The following is a 12,685-nucleotide window of genomic DNA, read 5'->3' on the forward strand; positions in this document are numbered from 1 at the left end:
TTGCTCCCTTTTTTTAGGACTTGGACATTTTGCTCCTAGTGGGAGCAGTGGTGTAGCCCTATTATGTGTATTAGAGAAATTGAGACTGTTTTTAAAGTGAATTTTGGCTGTTGATATAAAAATTACTATTTTTAGTAAACATTTTCCCGGGTAGAAGAATGAATCATGTGAGTTTTAGGGCTGAGGCATTTTATACTTAGGTGTTTAATTAGCTGTTTATGGTCTCAATATGTGTACATTGAGACCAATGTACACATATTGAGACCATAAACAGCTAATAAAACCTAAGTTCTTAGTTGTAGTCTAAATTCTAGAACTAATGTATGTCTTGTATGTTACCCAAAAAGTCTCTTCCTGTAGGAACCATTGCAATGGATACATTTTAAATCCTTCATCTTGAAACTCTGACCTTGACACTTTTCTGTGATTCTTTTTGATTTAAAGATCTTTCCATGTTACCTGTGAATTGATCTGCTGGTAATAATTAGGTTGCTGCTGGTAAGAAGGGAAAGATAGGATAGTCAGCAGCATCTACTGCTTTATGTTCACAGCGATACTTGCTGTGGGTAAGTTAGCCCTGATAACCTAAACTCAGAATGATGCTGGGGTGCCTCACAGATTTGGTAGGAAACTCGTGTAAAATGATTTCCCCAAAGTCAGCTTCGTTGTGTAGTCACTGAAATGCAACTGATGATTTTACACACTAAACACACACACACACTTATGTGACCAGCACCCAGATCAGAGGCCAGAAGATAAGTGGCCCAAACAACCCCTCGCTCCTTTGTGCTCCCTTCCAGTTACCCCTAGTCTTCCCCCCGACCACACCCCGTAGAGCTTTCGACTATCATTTCTTTTCATCTCTCAGTACTACTTCCAAAACTCCAAACAAGCAGGCCCACCCTTCAGGAAAAGTAAGAATCTCACTGAAAACTTGGACGTGAAATATTATAAGGGAATCATGATAACTGGGAAGGCCACATAGAGAAAATGTGAAGAAAAAAACAAAAAAAAAACCTAAATGGAAAACAACTCAGTTTGAAAGTTTCCCAACTTATTATCTGATCTTTTAGTTAATTGCAGAAGGAAACTGGGTCAAGCTTGAAAAAGCAACTTACATGGATCCTACTGGTAAAACAAGGTAAACTATTTTCTTTTGTAAAATGTTCAGTATTTGGGTTTTCAGGGTCTCTATTTAGTGTTTGGCATAACTTTGATGGTTTCCTCATTGTAAACTCTCTGTCTTAATTAAAGAATCTAATTTAGCTGTTTTCCCATTGTTAGAATGTTTGGATCACTACAATCTCTGTATAAAATTATGTTGTAAATTTGTTATGGTAACTAGTCAGAAATCTATTTTAACACCATTCTGCCCAAGTAGATTATGAACCTAAAACTTTTGGGACAAGCCTAACTTAAACTGCAAAAGCAGCAAAACGATTAACAGGTTGCTTCCTTCTAGTTAAACCAATTCCAATCTCTAAATTAGAAGAATTAAAGAGGAAGCATTGCCGGATTTGAGGTAAAAGTTACATGCTTACACCTTGCTCATGGAAATGTATAATGGAAAAAAAAGTTTTGTAAAGCATTTCACAATATGTATCAATTACTATAAAGAAATGGTGGGAGGGGGGATTTGGGGCCAGGTCACCATGAGTTCTGAGACTGTGCTAAGAAAACTATTTGGAATGAGATTTATGCATGAAAAATGTTCATCATAACTTAAAAAGACAAGTTGAAAGCAACCCACTTTTTAAATAGTGAAAAAATTGGTATGGTATATTCATTTGGTAAAATCTATGCGGCCATCTACAAAGCAGATTATGAAGACAACCTAGCATTATCAGAAAAGTTAATAAATTGATAACAAAATAGGAAATTGTATATATGCTTTTTAAACTCTGCTAAATAATGTGTAAGAAAAGGCTGTAAAGAAAACTGTAGCAAAATATTAATGGCAGCTATGTGATTAACCTTTTTCATTTTATTTTCCAGATTTTCTGTTTAGTAATTTTTTTATATTAACTATCAGGGAAAAAATGTGTTAAGATAGATTAAGCATTTACTTAGTAAAATATAAAAAGGAATAAAACAATGAGAAAATATGAAAATGTAGCTTTTATTTAAAGTGAGTCTGATGTATAGAACTAAATATGAACTAAGTAGGGGATTTAGAAACATGGCAAGGCCCAAGCCTTAGGGACACAATATGTTCAAATGTATATTTCTGAAAATGTAGACAGAAATTAGAACCCAATCTATAGAGATCTCATTTGGTTCTCCTCCCTAGAAAGTTGTTTAAAACACAAAATAAAACCCTTAACACTAGTTAGTCTTAGGAGCACGTGCTGGTTTTGACCACCATCTCTTCACTCCTATTCCTTCCAGCATCGTAATCAGGGACGTGCATCAGAACCATTCGGGGATCATTTTGAAAACATTCACTAGGTCTCAGCCATGGAGAGTCTGCTTCAGTAGTTTGGGAGCAGGTTCGAAAACCTACCAAACTGCCATGCTTGTATGACCTACTTACAGCACGTTCACCTTGTCTTCCTCACAGCCTCCAGAGAGGTCTTACGTGAAGCATTAGCATTTCATACAGAATGTCAAGTTTGGAAGAATGAAGTTCTGTACTTTACAGTAGGCTGACTTACCTGATATAAAAGCATGTACATAAAGATAAAATAGCAGCTAGAGAGTCTTTTGTTCCACCGTCTTATTCATGGAAGAGGATATGGAATTAATTTTAGAAGTGTAAAAATAGGCTGGCATTATGCCTCTTTACTGACATTCAGGACAGAACTGAAGTCACCTCTTGTGGCCCTTCCTACCTCTTGATGAGAGGGAAGAAAGCACGACAGGCTTTCCTGTAACAGACTAAAAAAAATAGGATAACTGGAATCAGAATTCTAAAGCTGAACGAGGCTTGTGCGATAACATATTCTTCCTTCCCCAGTTTACAAAGGAGAAAACAGTCTCAAGGAGGTTGTGGCTCTGGGGTTTCCTAGTAGGCAAGTGGAGACTGAGATTTTCTGACTCGATCCGACGTACCTCTCTTGAGTCCGCTTAAGATGACTGGCATTCTTGTTCTAGTATTTCTTACAAATTCTTTTCTATTTTATTGCATAATTGATGGCTCAGTACTGCTTATTGACCTCATATTAACCACTGTAATGATACTCTTTTTGTTTCCCTTATTCCTAGCGTGTTTGGGATGGGACCGTCAGTGCTTTTCCCAGCACTGTCATCTTCAGTCTTTAGGACTAACCTTAAGAGGCAGCAGAGGGAGCTATATCAAAAGGTGTTTGTCCCTTGCGATCTGTATTACTGACTTAGCAGAACTGCTTGTTGGTTGGCTTCTCGCTGCTGACGAATGTTGGGCCGCTGTGAGCTGTCACAGTAGTCTGTTTGGTTTCCATAGGTTCCTTTTGCCCTATCTGCCCTGTAAAGTTTTGGGTACAACACTGAAGTATTTACAGCTTACAGAAAGTTTTTTTTTAAAAAAAAAACTAAATATCTGAAAAAAATTTTAACGGAAATGTGGCAAGATCCAAACCTTAACAACCAGATAAAAGGTATGTGAGATCCCCCACATAGTACATCTTCTACTCGCTGTTACTGGAGGGAGACGGGTGTTGACACCTTTCTTATTCCTGTCCCCAGAGCCACTCAGATGGCTTAGGTCCAAAGTTATTTGTTTCTTCACTCCCGTATCTTACTTACCACTGCTTTTTTCTATTTAAAGAATGAGAGAGTGAAGGGAGAATTTCCCTCATATGGCCCATTCCCTCTGGAAACTTAACTGGTCCACTAACTAGGTTTTCAGTACAGTGTCCCCCTGAAACACACAGCTCATCAGGAATAAGGCCATAAAGAGGGAGCAGGAACCTGCAGTTACTCACCTCATTTTTCCTCTAGGGACAATTTCCCCTTAGATTAGATTTCACACAGGCAAAGTAGAGCATTCTCAACTTAAGAATTCCTTGGTTAATAAACGGAAAGGTCCTGCTTTCTTCAATTGTGCAGTTTAGGTCCCAGATCTTAACATCTAAGTTGTGCAAATAACTGTGTCACTAGTTCTCATCCTGCAGAGGACCCTTTGGCACGTGCGTAGGAGCTTACTATGCATACGCTGCTTAACAGCCTGGAAGCTGTGACCGCCGGCTGCGCTGCTCCCCTGGAGATGTATGATCCAAACCGGAGTATTTCCAGGAATAGATTCGGAACTTATCTTTAAGGCAGCTGAAGGGACAGCACCGGTAGGGCCAGATGTCAGGCAGCAGGTTTTTGGTAATTTCCAGAAGCTGTGGGACAGCACAATGAGCTGTGGCCTTGTTGACTATTGTCATTAGTACCACTGCATGCTTTGCGTTTGTAAAGTTTTGGCTGTACACTCAGAACCTAAGACCATTTTTTTATGGCGCTACTGATTTTTTTTCTTCTTCTCTGCCTGAACAGAACTTGGGAAACTGTGAAGCGTACAACCAGGAAAGGACAGTCGGCTGACGGTATGAGTGCAAACCTCCTAACTTCCTAAGGGAAGTTCCCACACATTGCTGTGGTCTGCTAGGTGCAGGATTTTACTGTAACCGGCACCTCAGAGAAGTTATCTTCAATTGTGATCTTTTATCTTCAAATCTAGGATTCGTTTTTGCAATGCTATGTAACTAAATCAAGCCTTCTTTATAAATAACATTGGCTCCTGTTATCTAAGCTCTCAACCGTGTTTTTGAGGGGAAGATGTATTCATAGCCACACATGAATGGGTATAATTTGGAGCCACATACTGTATCTAGATATGTTAAGACTTGTAGAAATCCTTTGTATTCTGTTCAAAGGACTAGGTGAGAGCCTGTAGTTTGGAAGACTTATTTGCACTCCTGGATGCTCTCAATCACTTGCTTTTATACGTTGATGAGGGAATAGAATCAGAACAACTATTCATTCAGTTCACTTTTCTTCCAGGCATGAATGCTTGGACTGCAAAGGTCCCAGAAACAATCCTGAAACTCACCTCTGGTCTCGGGGAAGTTGGGCAATAGGTCTTTCTTGTTTTCCTTTTTTTTTTTTTTCCCCCCCTTCTGTCTTTGACTGGAAGCAGAGTAGCTGCCACAGCTGTTTTTCCCTGCTAGCAAGGGGGTGGGGGCAAGTGCTCCTCTGGGTGGTTTACTTTTTCTAGAACCCACTGGGGTTTTTGTTTTAAGCCCAAGTAAGTTGGAACTTACGTGATTTATAAAGAACGTAAGTCCTTTAATGACATTACAAGTGAGAATGACTTCCAAATTAACTACTAATACTGTAGCTTTTAACTTCCTGTTGCAATGGCAAACATAAGGTAGATTTCGGATGCAGTGTTTCTTAAAATACGGGGTTTTAGTTGGGTGGCTGTAAACAGATTGCTGGCATGACTCACCTTTCATTAGACGTCTCCATCTTATTTCCTGGCGACAGGTGTGACAGTTATCCCAGTGCTGCAGAGAACTCTGCATTATGAATGTATCGTTCTGGTGAAACAGTTCCGACCACCCATGGGAGGCTACTGCCTGGAATTCCCTGCGGGTAAGTCGTGACACACAGGGAGCAGAACTGCTTCCTGGGATTTGCTGGGCTGGGCCAGGGCAGAGCCTGAGAACCATAAGACATAGACATTTGACACCTTTTTATCTAGCCGTTGGCTTTTAAGTTCAAAAAACACATTTCTGCAGTGAGGCGCCTCCAGCCACACTAGTGATAGTCGCCCGCGGAGGCGATGCAAAGCATGGGGTCACAACTCGCTTTTCCAAGCCACCTGCCCTCCTCTTTGCGACATCCTTTCCAACCTCTTATTTCATCTTCTATCACTAGCGATCTGCCTATGACAAATTTACACTAATAACTAGGCCAGACTCTTAACTCCAAAAACTATGAATGGAAAAGATCTCGACCCTCCTGTATGTATACAGGCCAAGGAAATTCTTAATTTCCACCAGAATATTTTTTCAGTTGCACAGTAAGTTAAACTACCTAGAATTTATGTAATATATTATTATAGGACTTAATTGAGTTGTTCCCATCAGAAGAGACTGGATCCCATTTATCATTAAGGATTTAAGTTTTGTATTTTTAAAGTCCGTCCCATGGTAACATATAATTAACAACTTCCTCATTACTTGCCATTTCACCGAATTGAGAATTTTAACTGAATAGCCTATATCTCAGTTTTTCCTTTCAGGAAAAAGACTCAGAGTTGCTAGTGTCCTCCTCCCACTTGGACTCTGTACCTACTCCTCACAGTGATCATGGGAGTCGCCTAAAGTCCCCCAGCCTTCATTTCTGTCCTCTCTGTTCTTCTGCCTCAGATGTGATCTTCATCCTGGGCCTTAATATTGTTCAGAGAGAGGAAGGCAAGATAGGTGACGCTGGCCCCATCTTACATAGGAGGAGCTGGGAAAGAGTAGCAGGCAGCTGGTACTACAGCCACACAGCTAGGTCCAGAGCCCGGGCCAGTCAGCCAGCCCCGAGCCGCTCGTCCTCACAGGAGATCAATGTTGCCTGTGCTGCAGCAAACACCAGCGCAAAGATGCTCGTGAGCAGCCTGCTTGATCTGCCCAGGGCTTGCTTCTTTCGCCTTTTCATTTTTTCTCTGTAAAAGTTCCAAACCTCATTTTGTCTGCAAGACCACTTTTCACGATCCTCTGATTCCTCTCATGTAGCTCAGGAGCAGCTATGTTAGAAGAGGAGGTTCAAAGGAAAGCGGATTTCCCTCTCCCACCTCACGAATGATTTGGACTTCCAGGTCTGATAGATGAGAACGAAAGCCCAGAAGCAGCTGCTCTGCGGGAGCTGGAGGAAGAAACTGGCTACAAAGGTGACATTGCTGAATGTTCTCCAGGTATGTACTGCTTTCCAGGTGTGCACTTGGGAAAAACTTATGAAAATGAGCCAAGCAGTAGATTCTTCTGTATGTAAAAGGATTGATTCAAAATTCAGATAGCTTTTATTTTGGCAAATTTACTAAGAGCAACCATAATTAGATTTGGTCAACATTAAATGTGATCTTCCCCTCCCCATGATAGCAGGTTTAAGAAAGAAGGACCTGAAGTTGGGAGAATTATGAAACCATGTTGCCCCAGAGTGCTCCACATTCCAAGCTTTATTAGACTCACCTCACCCACGTCCCATGCTCCTCTCTAGATGTTTCACTTGATGTGGTGACAGGAGTTCACAGGATGTCAGTACCATCTCCCCCCTCAGCCTTACCGAACTTTACTCAGGAATTCTGGGGAACCAAGGAGTTCTGACCCGTGTGTGCTCTACAGACCTACAGCATACACTGAGTGACAAGGGCAAACTGTGCTTTCCCCGCATAAATGTGTTAAATAGGATCTATGAGCCCAGTCTTCTTCCATGAAACAAATGACAGCTGACTGGTTATAAAGAGGATCTATTGCTTCTCTCCATAGCTGTATGTCTGGATCCAGGCTTGTCAAACTGTACCACACACGTCGTGACAGTAACTATTAATGGAGATGAGGCTGAAAATGTCAGGCCGAAGCCAAAGCCTGGTAAGTGCGCACTGGCCGTTTCAAGTAGTGGAGCTGCAGCACATACCATTCACTTGGCTCGTTACTAGTTAGATTTTTGATCGGTTAAGAATGGTCTTTTGCAGATGTTTCATCAGTACTCTTGGCTACTTTCATAATTTTGTGTATGTGAGCATTTTTCTTTTACCCCTTTATTGATTTTTATGCTTTGTGTAAAATATTAAATTACATATTTCTGTATTTCCTGTATGTTCACTTTCTTAGTAAAATGTGCTACAGGCATAAATAGTAAACAATGAGAATCTTCAAAGTCACTCTGATTCCTGTCTTCGTATATGTGTAAGAATGGTATAAGTGTTTATAGGACTGCAGCTGATTATTCCTTTTTGAGTTCCATATTTAGAGAAGCTTTTAGGAAAGTCTTTGGTCTATATCTTAGGAAGTCTGGTTTCAGAAGCCTTAATGCCTCTTGTCAGTTCCATGTCCTCGCCCATCCCCTTAAAGGTGTCGATACATAACGCCACCATAAATCAGAGTGACAGTCCTCCATTTCTCAACCTCTTTAGTTATTCCTAAGTGTTCGATATCCCACTGCAGCTAATTTTACATGCTCAGTTTTCAAACTGGCAAACGTACATATAACGTTCTGTGGAAGAGTTTGGCAGTTCCTCAGAGTGAAACGGAATCACCATATTGTCCGGTAATTACACTGCTAGGTAATATACCCAGTTACACTCCTAGGAATTGAAAGCAGAGACTCAGATACTTCCACACCAATGTTCACACAGCATTACTCACAATACCCAAAAAGTGGAAACCAGCTAAGTGTCCATTAACAGATGGCTTAAAAAATGTGGTATATACATACAATGGAATAGTATTCAGCCATCAAAGAATGAAATGTGCTGATACATACTATAACTTGGATAAACCTTGAAAACACTGTGCTAAGTGAATTAAGCCAGACAAATATTGTGATTCTACTAATATGAGGTACCTAGCATCACACATTTATAGAGATAGAAAGTACAATAGAGGTCACCAGAGATGTGAAAATTCGTGTTTAATGGGTACCAGGTTTCTATTTGGGATGATGAAAAAGTTCTAGAGATGGATAGTGCTGGTGATTACCCAGCAATGTCAATGTATTTCATGCCACTGAATTATGGTTAAAATGGTAAATTTTATGTTGTGTGTGTGTGTGTGTGTGTGTGTGTGTGTGTGTGTGTGTGTGTATATATAAAACATATAAAAATACATATATACATGTTACAGAATATACTTTAAATTTTGCTGTCAAACCTTTAACTTGGAGAACAATGATAACTTTGTACTTTTGGAATTTTCTACCATGTATATGAATTAAATTAATAGAGACACAGGCTTCTGTTAAATTCTTACAGCCTTTTTGCTATGCCTTACGCAGTAATCTTCCAGTGTTTTACCACTCCAGGCCTTGCTAAAATGTTCTCCTTCTGTTTATTTTCAGGAGATGGAGGTATGTCACTCAGCTCCCAGTCGCTGACCATGCATATGGCTTAGAGTCTTGGTAGTGGCTACCAGCATCTGTGTTGTTCTGCTTGCTTCTCCTGTTCTTTAGTTTTGTTTTCACTTGCACTTTGTTTGTTTAGAGTTTGTGGAAGTAATTTCTTTACCAAAGAATGACCTGCTGAAGAGACTTGAAGGTAAGTATTCTTAAGGTTATTACTCAACTTTCTCTATTTTCCCATCCCCAGCAGAGAGATACTAAATATAATTGTTTCTTTACATTCTTCCTCATTAAAGTTAAATACCTAGAAACTACTGTAAAACTGCAGTTGACTAATACTAATTTTCCTTTCCAGGTGCAATAGAGTTTGAAAATATGAGTAAAACATTCTATGTCAAGTGAAAGCTTCCAGTAAAGGCTTTTTTCCCTCTATAGAAGTCAGGCTTATTTCCCCCAAACTATTCTAAACCTTAAATCTTTAATTCATGGCAATACAGAGGCATAAGTAGGTATCTCTTAGTTGATTTTTAAATATGCTATTATGTTATATGGTTCTTTGTGTAGGGTAGAAGTTGAGAATTTAACAATTTTCCTCCCATAAATATTGCGGTATCCATTATACGCTAAGTGTGACATGCTGACATAATGACCAATACTAACTAGCAATGTGACAATTAGTAAATTACTGGTCATATAGTTATAGTATGTAATTCCTGGCCAGCCGATCTCAGGGATTTTGTAAATAAATAAGCTTATGTGGATAGATATCCTTTGATGTCACTATACTAGAACATACTGTACTGAACGTGACAAGAGACCCTTCAAGGAGGTCCCTCTATGCCATTGGGTGGGGGGAAGGAGAGGTAGAAGAGCCAGTTTTCCTAGCTTTACTAGAATCAAAACAAGGTAATCAAGTCATTTCTTCAACAAGTAACATTGGAGAAGTTGGAAAAAGTATTTGGAGTTAAGTTTGCTAAAAGGAATAGCTTTCAACAACACATGCAGACGAGCAGGACATAAACCCTGCCTTGTGGATCAAAATGTTTGAGCTTGCTCCTAAACAAGTGGCTAGGGAAACAGGCAGATCTGAAGTCTGATAACCTCCATCTCAATGAAACAGAAGTTCTCATTAAAGCCCTTTGTAATAAGATTACGAGATCTTTATAGAATTCTAGCCGTCTCATGCACAGTTAACTTGAATGTAGAAAATATGCATCTCCTAGCAGTGGGAAAGACACATGATTCCCTAAATAAGGTACTCAGTAGTCATCACTATATAGTCGCAAAATAGTGAGCTATAAATGAAGTAACCATTGGATCTATAAAGCTCTCCTGCTTAACCAAAATCATCTCTGTTAATAGGTGCTCCTGTCTTTATCCTTAATTTTTTCTTGTTCCATGCTAGAAGTGTAATCCTGCTTTTATATCCTTTATTTTTCCACTAAAGATTTTTGAAGGCAGAAAATGTCTTGTTCACCACTGTATTACCAGCATCTATCTAGCATAGGAACTGGTACAGAGTAGTTGGTCAGTAAATATTTAATAAGGACTATTATCCTTTATTAATTTCACTAACTTGTATCCTTTGTTTCCTGTAGAGCTGGTAACTGAAGAACACCTGATAGTGGATGCCAGGGTCTATTCCTACGCTCTGGCTCTGAAACATGCAAACACAAAGCCGTTCGAGGTGCCCTTCCTGAAATTTTAAGGCCAGAGAACAGTGGCCATGTTTTTGTAAATGAGGCCACCAGGCCTCCTTCACTGACTTTGCAGTCAGCTAGTTTAATGCAGATTTGAAATTAGCTTTTTCATAAAATAAAAGCAATAAAGAATGCATGTGGTGGTATGGAATTATAATTACAGGTGGGCTGTAGCCTTAATTTAAATGCTAAACTACAGCTAATAATGAAAAAGAACATAAATGCAGATATGTTTAATCCATTTTTTTTAACTTCAGCAATTACTTTTCTAATCTCATCCAGGAGATAAGAGTATTTCTATAGGAAAAGAGACCAGAATCCCAAAATAGGTCAACTATTACCACCCTCAACCCACAACATAAAATTCTGTAGCTGACTATGCAAATTATTTCCTGCATTAGTTTTAAACAGTTTTAAAAGAAACATATAGGGACTTTCTTGGCCCCTCCTAATTGAAATTGAATCAACTATATGAAATTAACCTGCACAGCTGAGGATGTGGAAAATAAACTGAGAATTAACACTCGTAATATGCAGATGTTTACTTTTAGCTATTGTAGTTATAGCCACCTAGGCACTACAGAAGGTAACCAGCTTTTTGTAATGAAAAATGGTTAATTCCATTCACTATACCAAGTTCAGAGGCTAAATACACAGCTCTTCTCTAAGCATGTGGGCATATTTTAGAATCTCCTATCCTTACCTCAAAAAAGTATTTGAAGTTTCTAAAAACCAAATCTATAGTAATAAGATTCAGGGTATTATTGTCTTGGTGTTAAGTCATGAGTGTAGCCAGCAGAGTTAGCAAGAAACCCAATACAAACTATCTACTTTAAAAGGAAAAAGTAGTATTGTTTCTGGTTCCTGCCATGTCTAAAGCCCCTGTCATCCAAAAGGTCTACCAGGGTTATTAGGCCATCTTCTCACCTCTTGATTGACCTTGGCTCTTGGGTTGACTTTTATGGTCTCCAGCAGCTCCAGGATCATTGCCTTTCCAGCTCAGCTCCCACAGAAATCTCAGGATGATTTTCATGGGCCCTAAGCCATGATTCCAGCCCTGGACTCAGAGCCAGATAAAATCAGCATACTAATGCAAAAATGCTGCAATATATTTCATTTGTCTACAGGTTCACTGTCTTTTCCAGAGATACTTTTATGAGCAAAAAATAAGATCCTCACATTGTACTTCTCAAACAAGGATGGAAAGAATTATGGAACCAGAGAACTGTATAGTCTATTCTCCCTGTAAATATTGTGAAAATTAAGCCCCAACTACTTACTTGAATAAGAGTAGGCTTCCCTGTGCCTCTAACTCCCTTTTTAAAAATCTTTATTTTTAAACATGGGCATCATGATTCTATAAAGGTTATAATCCTTTCCCCTAAACTCTCAAGGACTAAATCCTATAATTTCCCTTGTTACTGCCCTTCAAAATCTGGAAGAGATAAGCATATATAAAACTCAGACTCCAGCACAGACCAGTTTCTCAAACAGACCAAGTCTCCCAAAGCCGCTCTCTGTGGGAACAGAGACAGCTACTCTTAATTGTTGATGGACAGATATTTGTAACCCCTACCTGTCCTTCCTTTTTTCTCCGAAGAATACCATTTAGAAGTGACAGCTAAATCTCAGAGCATACCCCCAATGCCATTTCTGTTATATATAAACATTAAAGGTTATGCTTTGGAAATTAGTCTGAGAACTGGCAGTCTGGCACTGTTAATTTGTCAGCATTTAAAAGTTGAAGGTTTCCTATAAAAGCCCTACTTTTTTACCTTCTCTCAAAAAAAAAAAAAAAATTAGACATGACACTGGGTCCCTAGTTCTACCCTAACAATGGCCTGCAGCCTTTAAGAGGCATTCTCTGGTCAGCCAATAGCTGCTGTCCTGCCCGCTTTTATCTGCTTGCAATAGGCACTTCAGGATGGATTTTATATGAATACAATGAATTTGTACAAAACCTATACAAAGCG

The 12,685-nt window shown here is 39.3% G+C and overlaps 1 protein-coding gene across 1 annotated transcript; it reads left to right on the plus strand.

Moving 5' to 3' along the window:
* The first annotated feature begins 1,050 nt into the window (after nt 1–1,050).
* On the plus strand, nt 1,051–11,248 carry NUDT5 (nudix hydrolase 5). The gene is made up of 8 exons (XM_011359621.2): nt 1,051–1,141; nt 4,459–4,508; nt 5,452–5,559; nt 6,776–6,871; nt 7,443–7,544; nt 9,013–9,021; nt 9,155–9,208; nt 10,611–11,248. Exons 1-8 carry the CDS (start codon nt 1,119–1,121, stop codon nt 10,718–10,720), a joined length of 552 nt encoding a protein of 183 aa, XP_011357923.1. The 5' UTR covers nt 1,051–1,118; the 3' UTR covers nt 10,721–11,248.
* The last annotated feature ends 1,437 nt before the right edge of the window (nt 11,249–12,685 follow it).

This window comes from Pteropus vampyrus, unplaced genomic scaffold (assembly GCF_000151845.1).
Source record: "Pteropus vampyrus isolate Shadow unplaced genomic scaffold, Pvam_2.0 Scaffold49, whole genome shotgun sequence".
Taxonomy (NCBI): domain Eukaryota; kingdom Metazoa; phylum Chordata; class Mammalia; order Chiroptera; family Pteropodidae; genus Pteropus; species Pteropus vampyrus.

Bases quoted from the DNA above. Each gene is read 5' to 3' on its own strand.
- NUDT5 (XM_011359621.2), top strand. From the start codon at position 1,119: ATGGATCCTACTGGTAAAACAAG. The intron at 1,142-4,458 runs GTAAACTATTTT...CTGCCTGAACAG, and splicing joins GATCCTACTGGTAAAACAAG to AACTTGGGAAACTGTGAAGC. The intron at 4,509-5,451 runs GTATGAGTGCAA...TCCTGGCGACAG, and splicing joins GAAAGGACAGTCGGCTGACG to GTGTGACAGTTATCCCAGTG.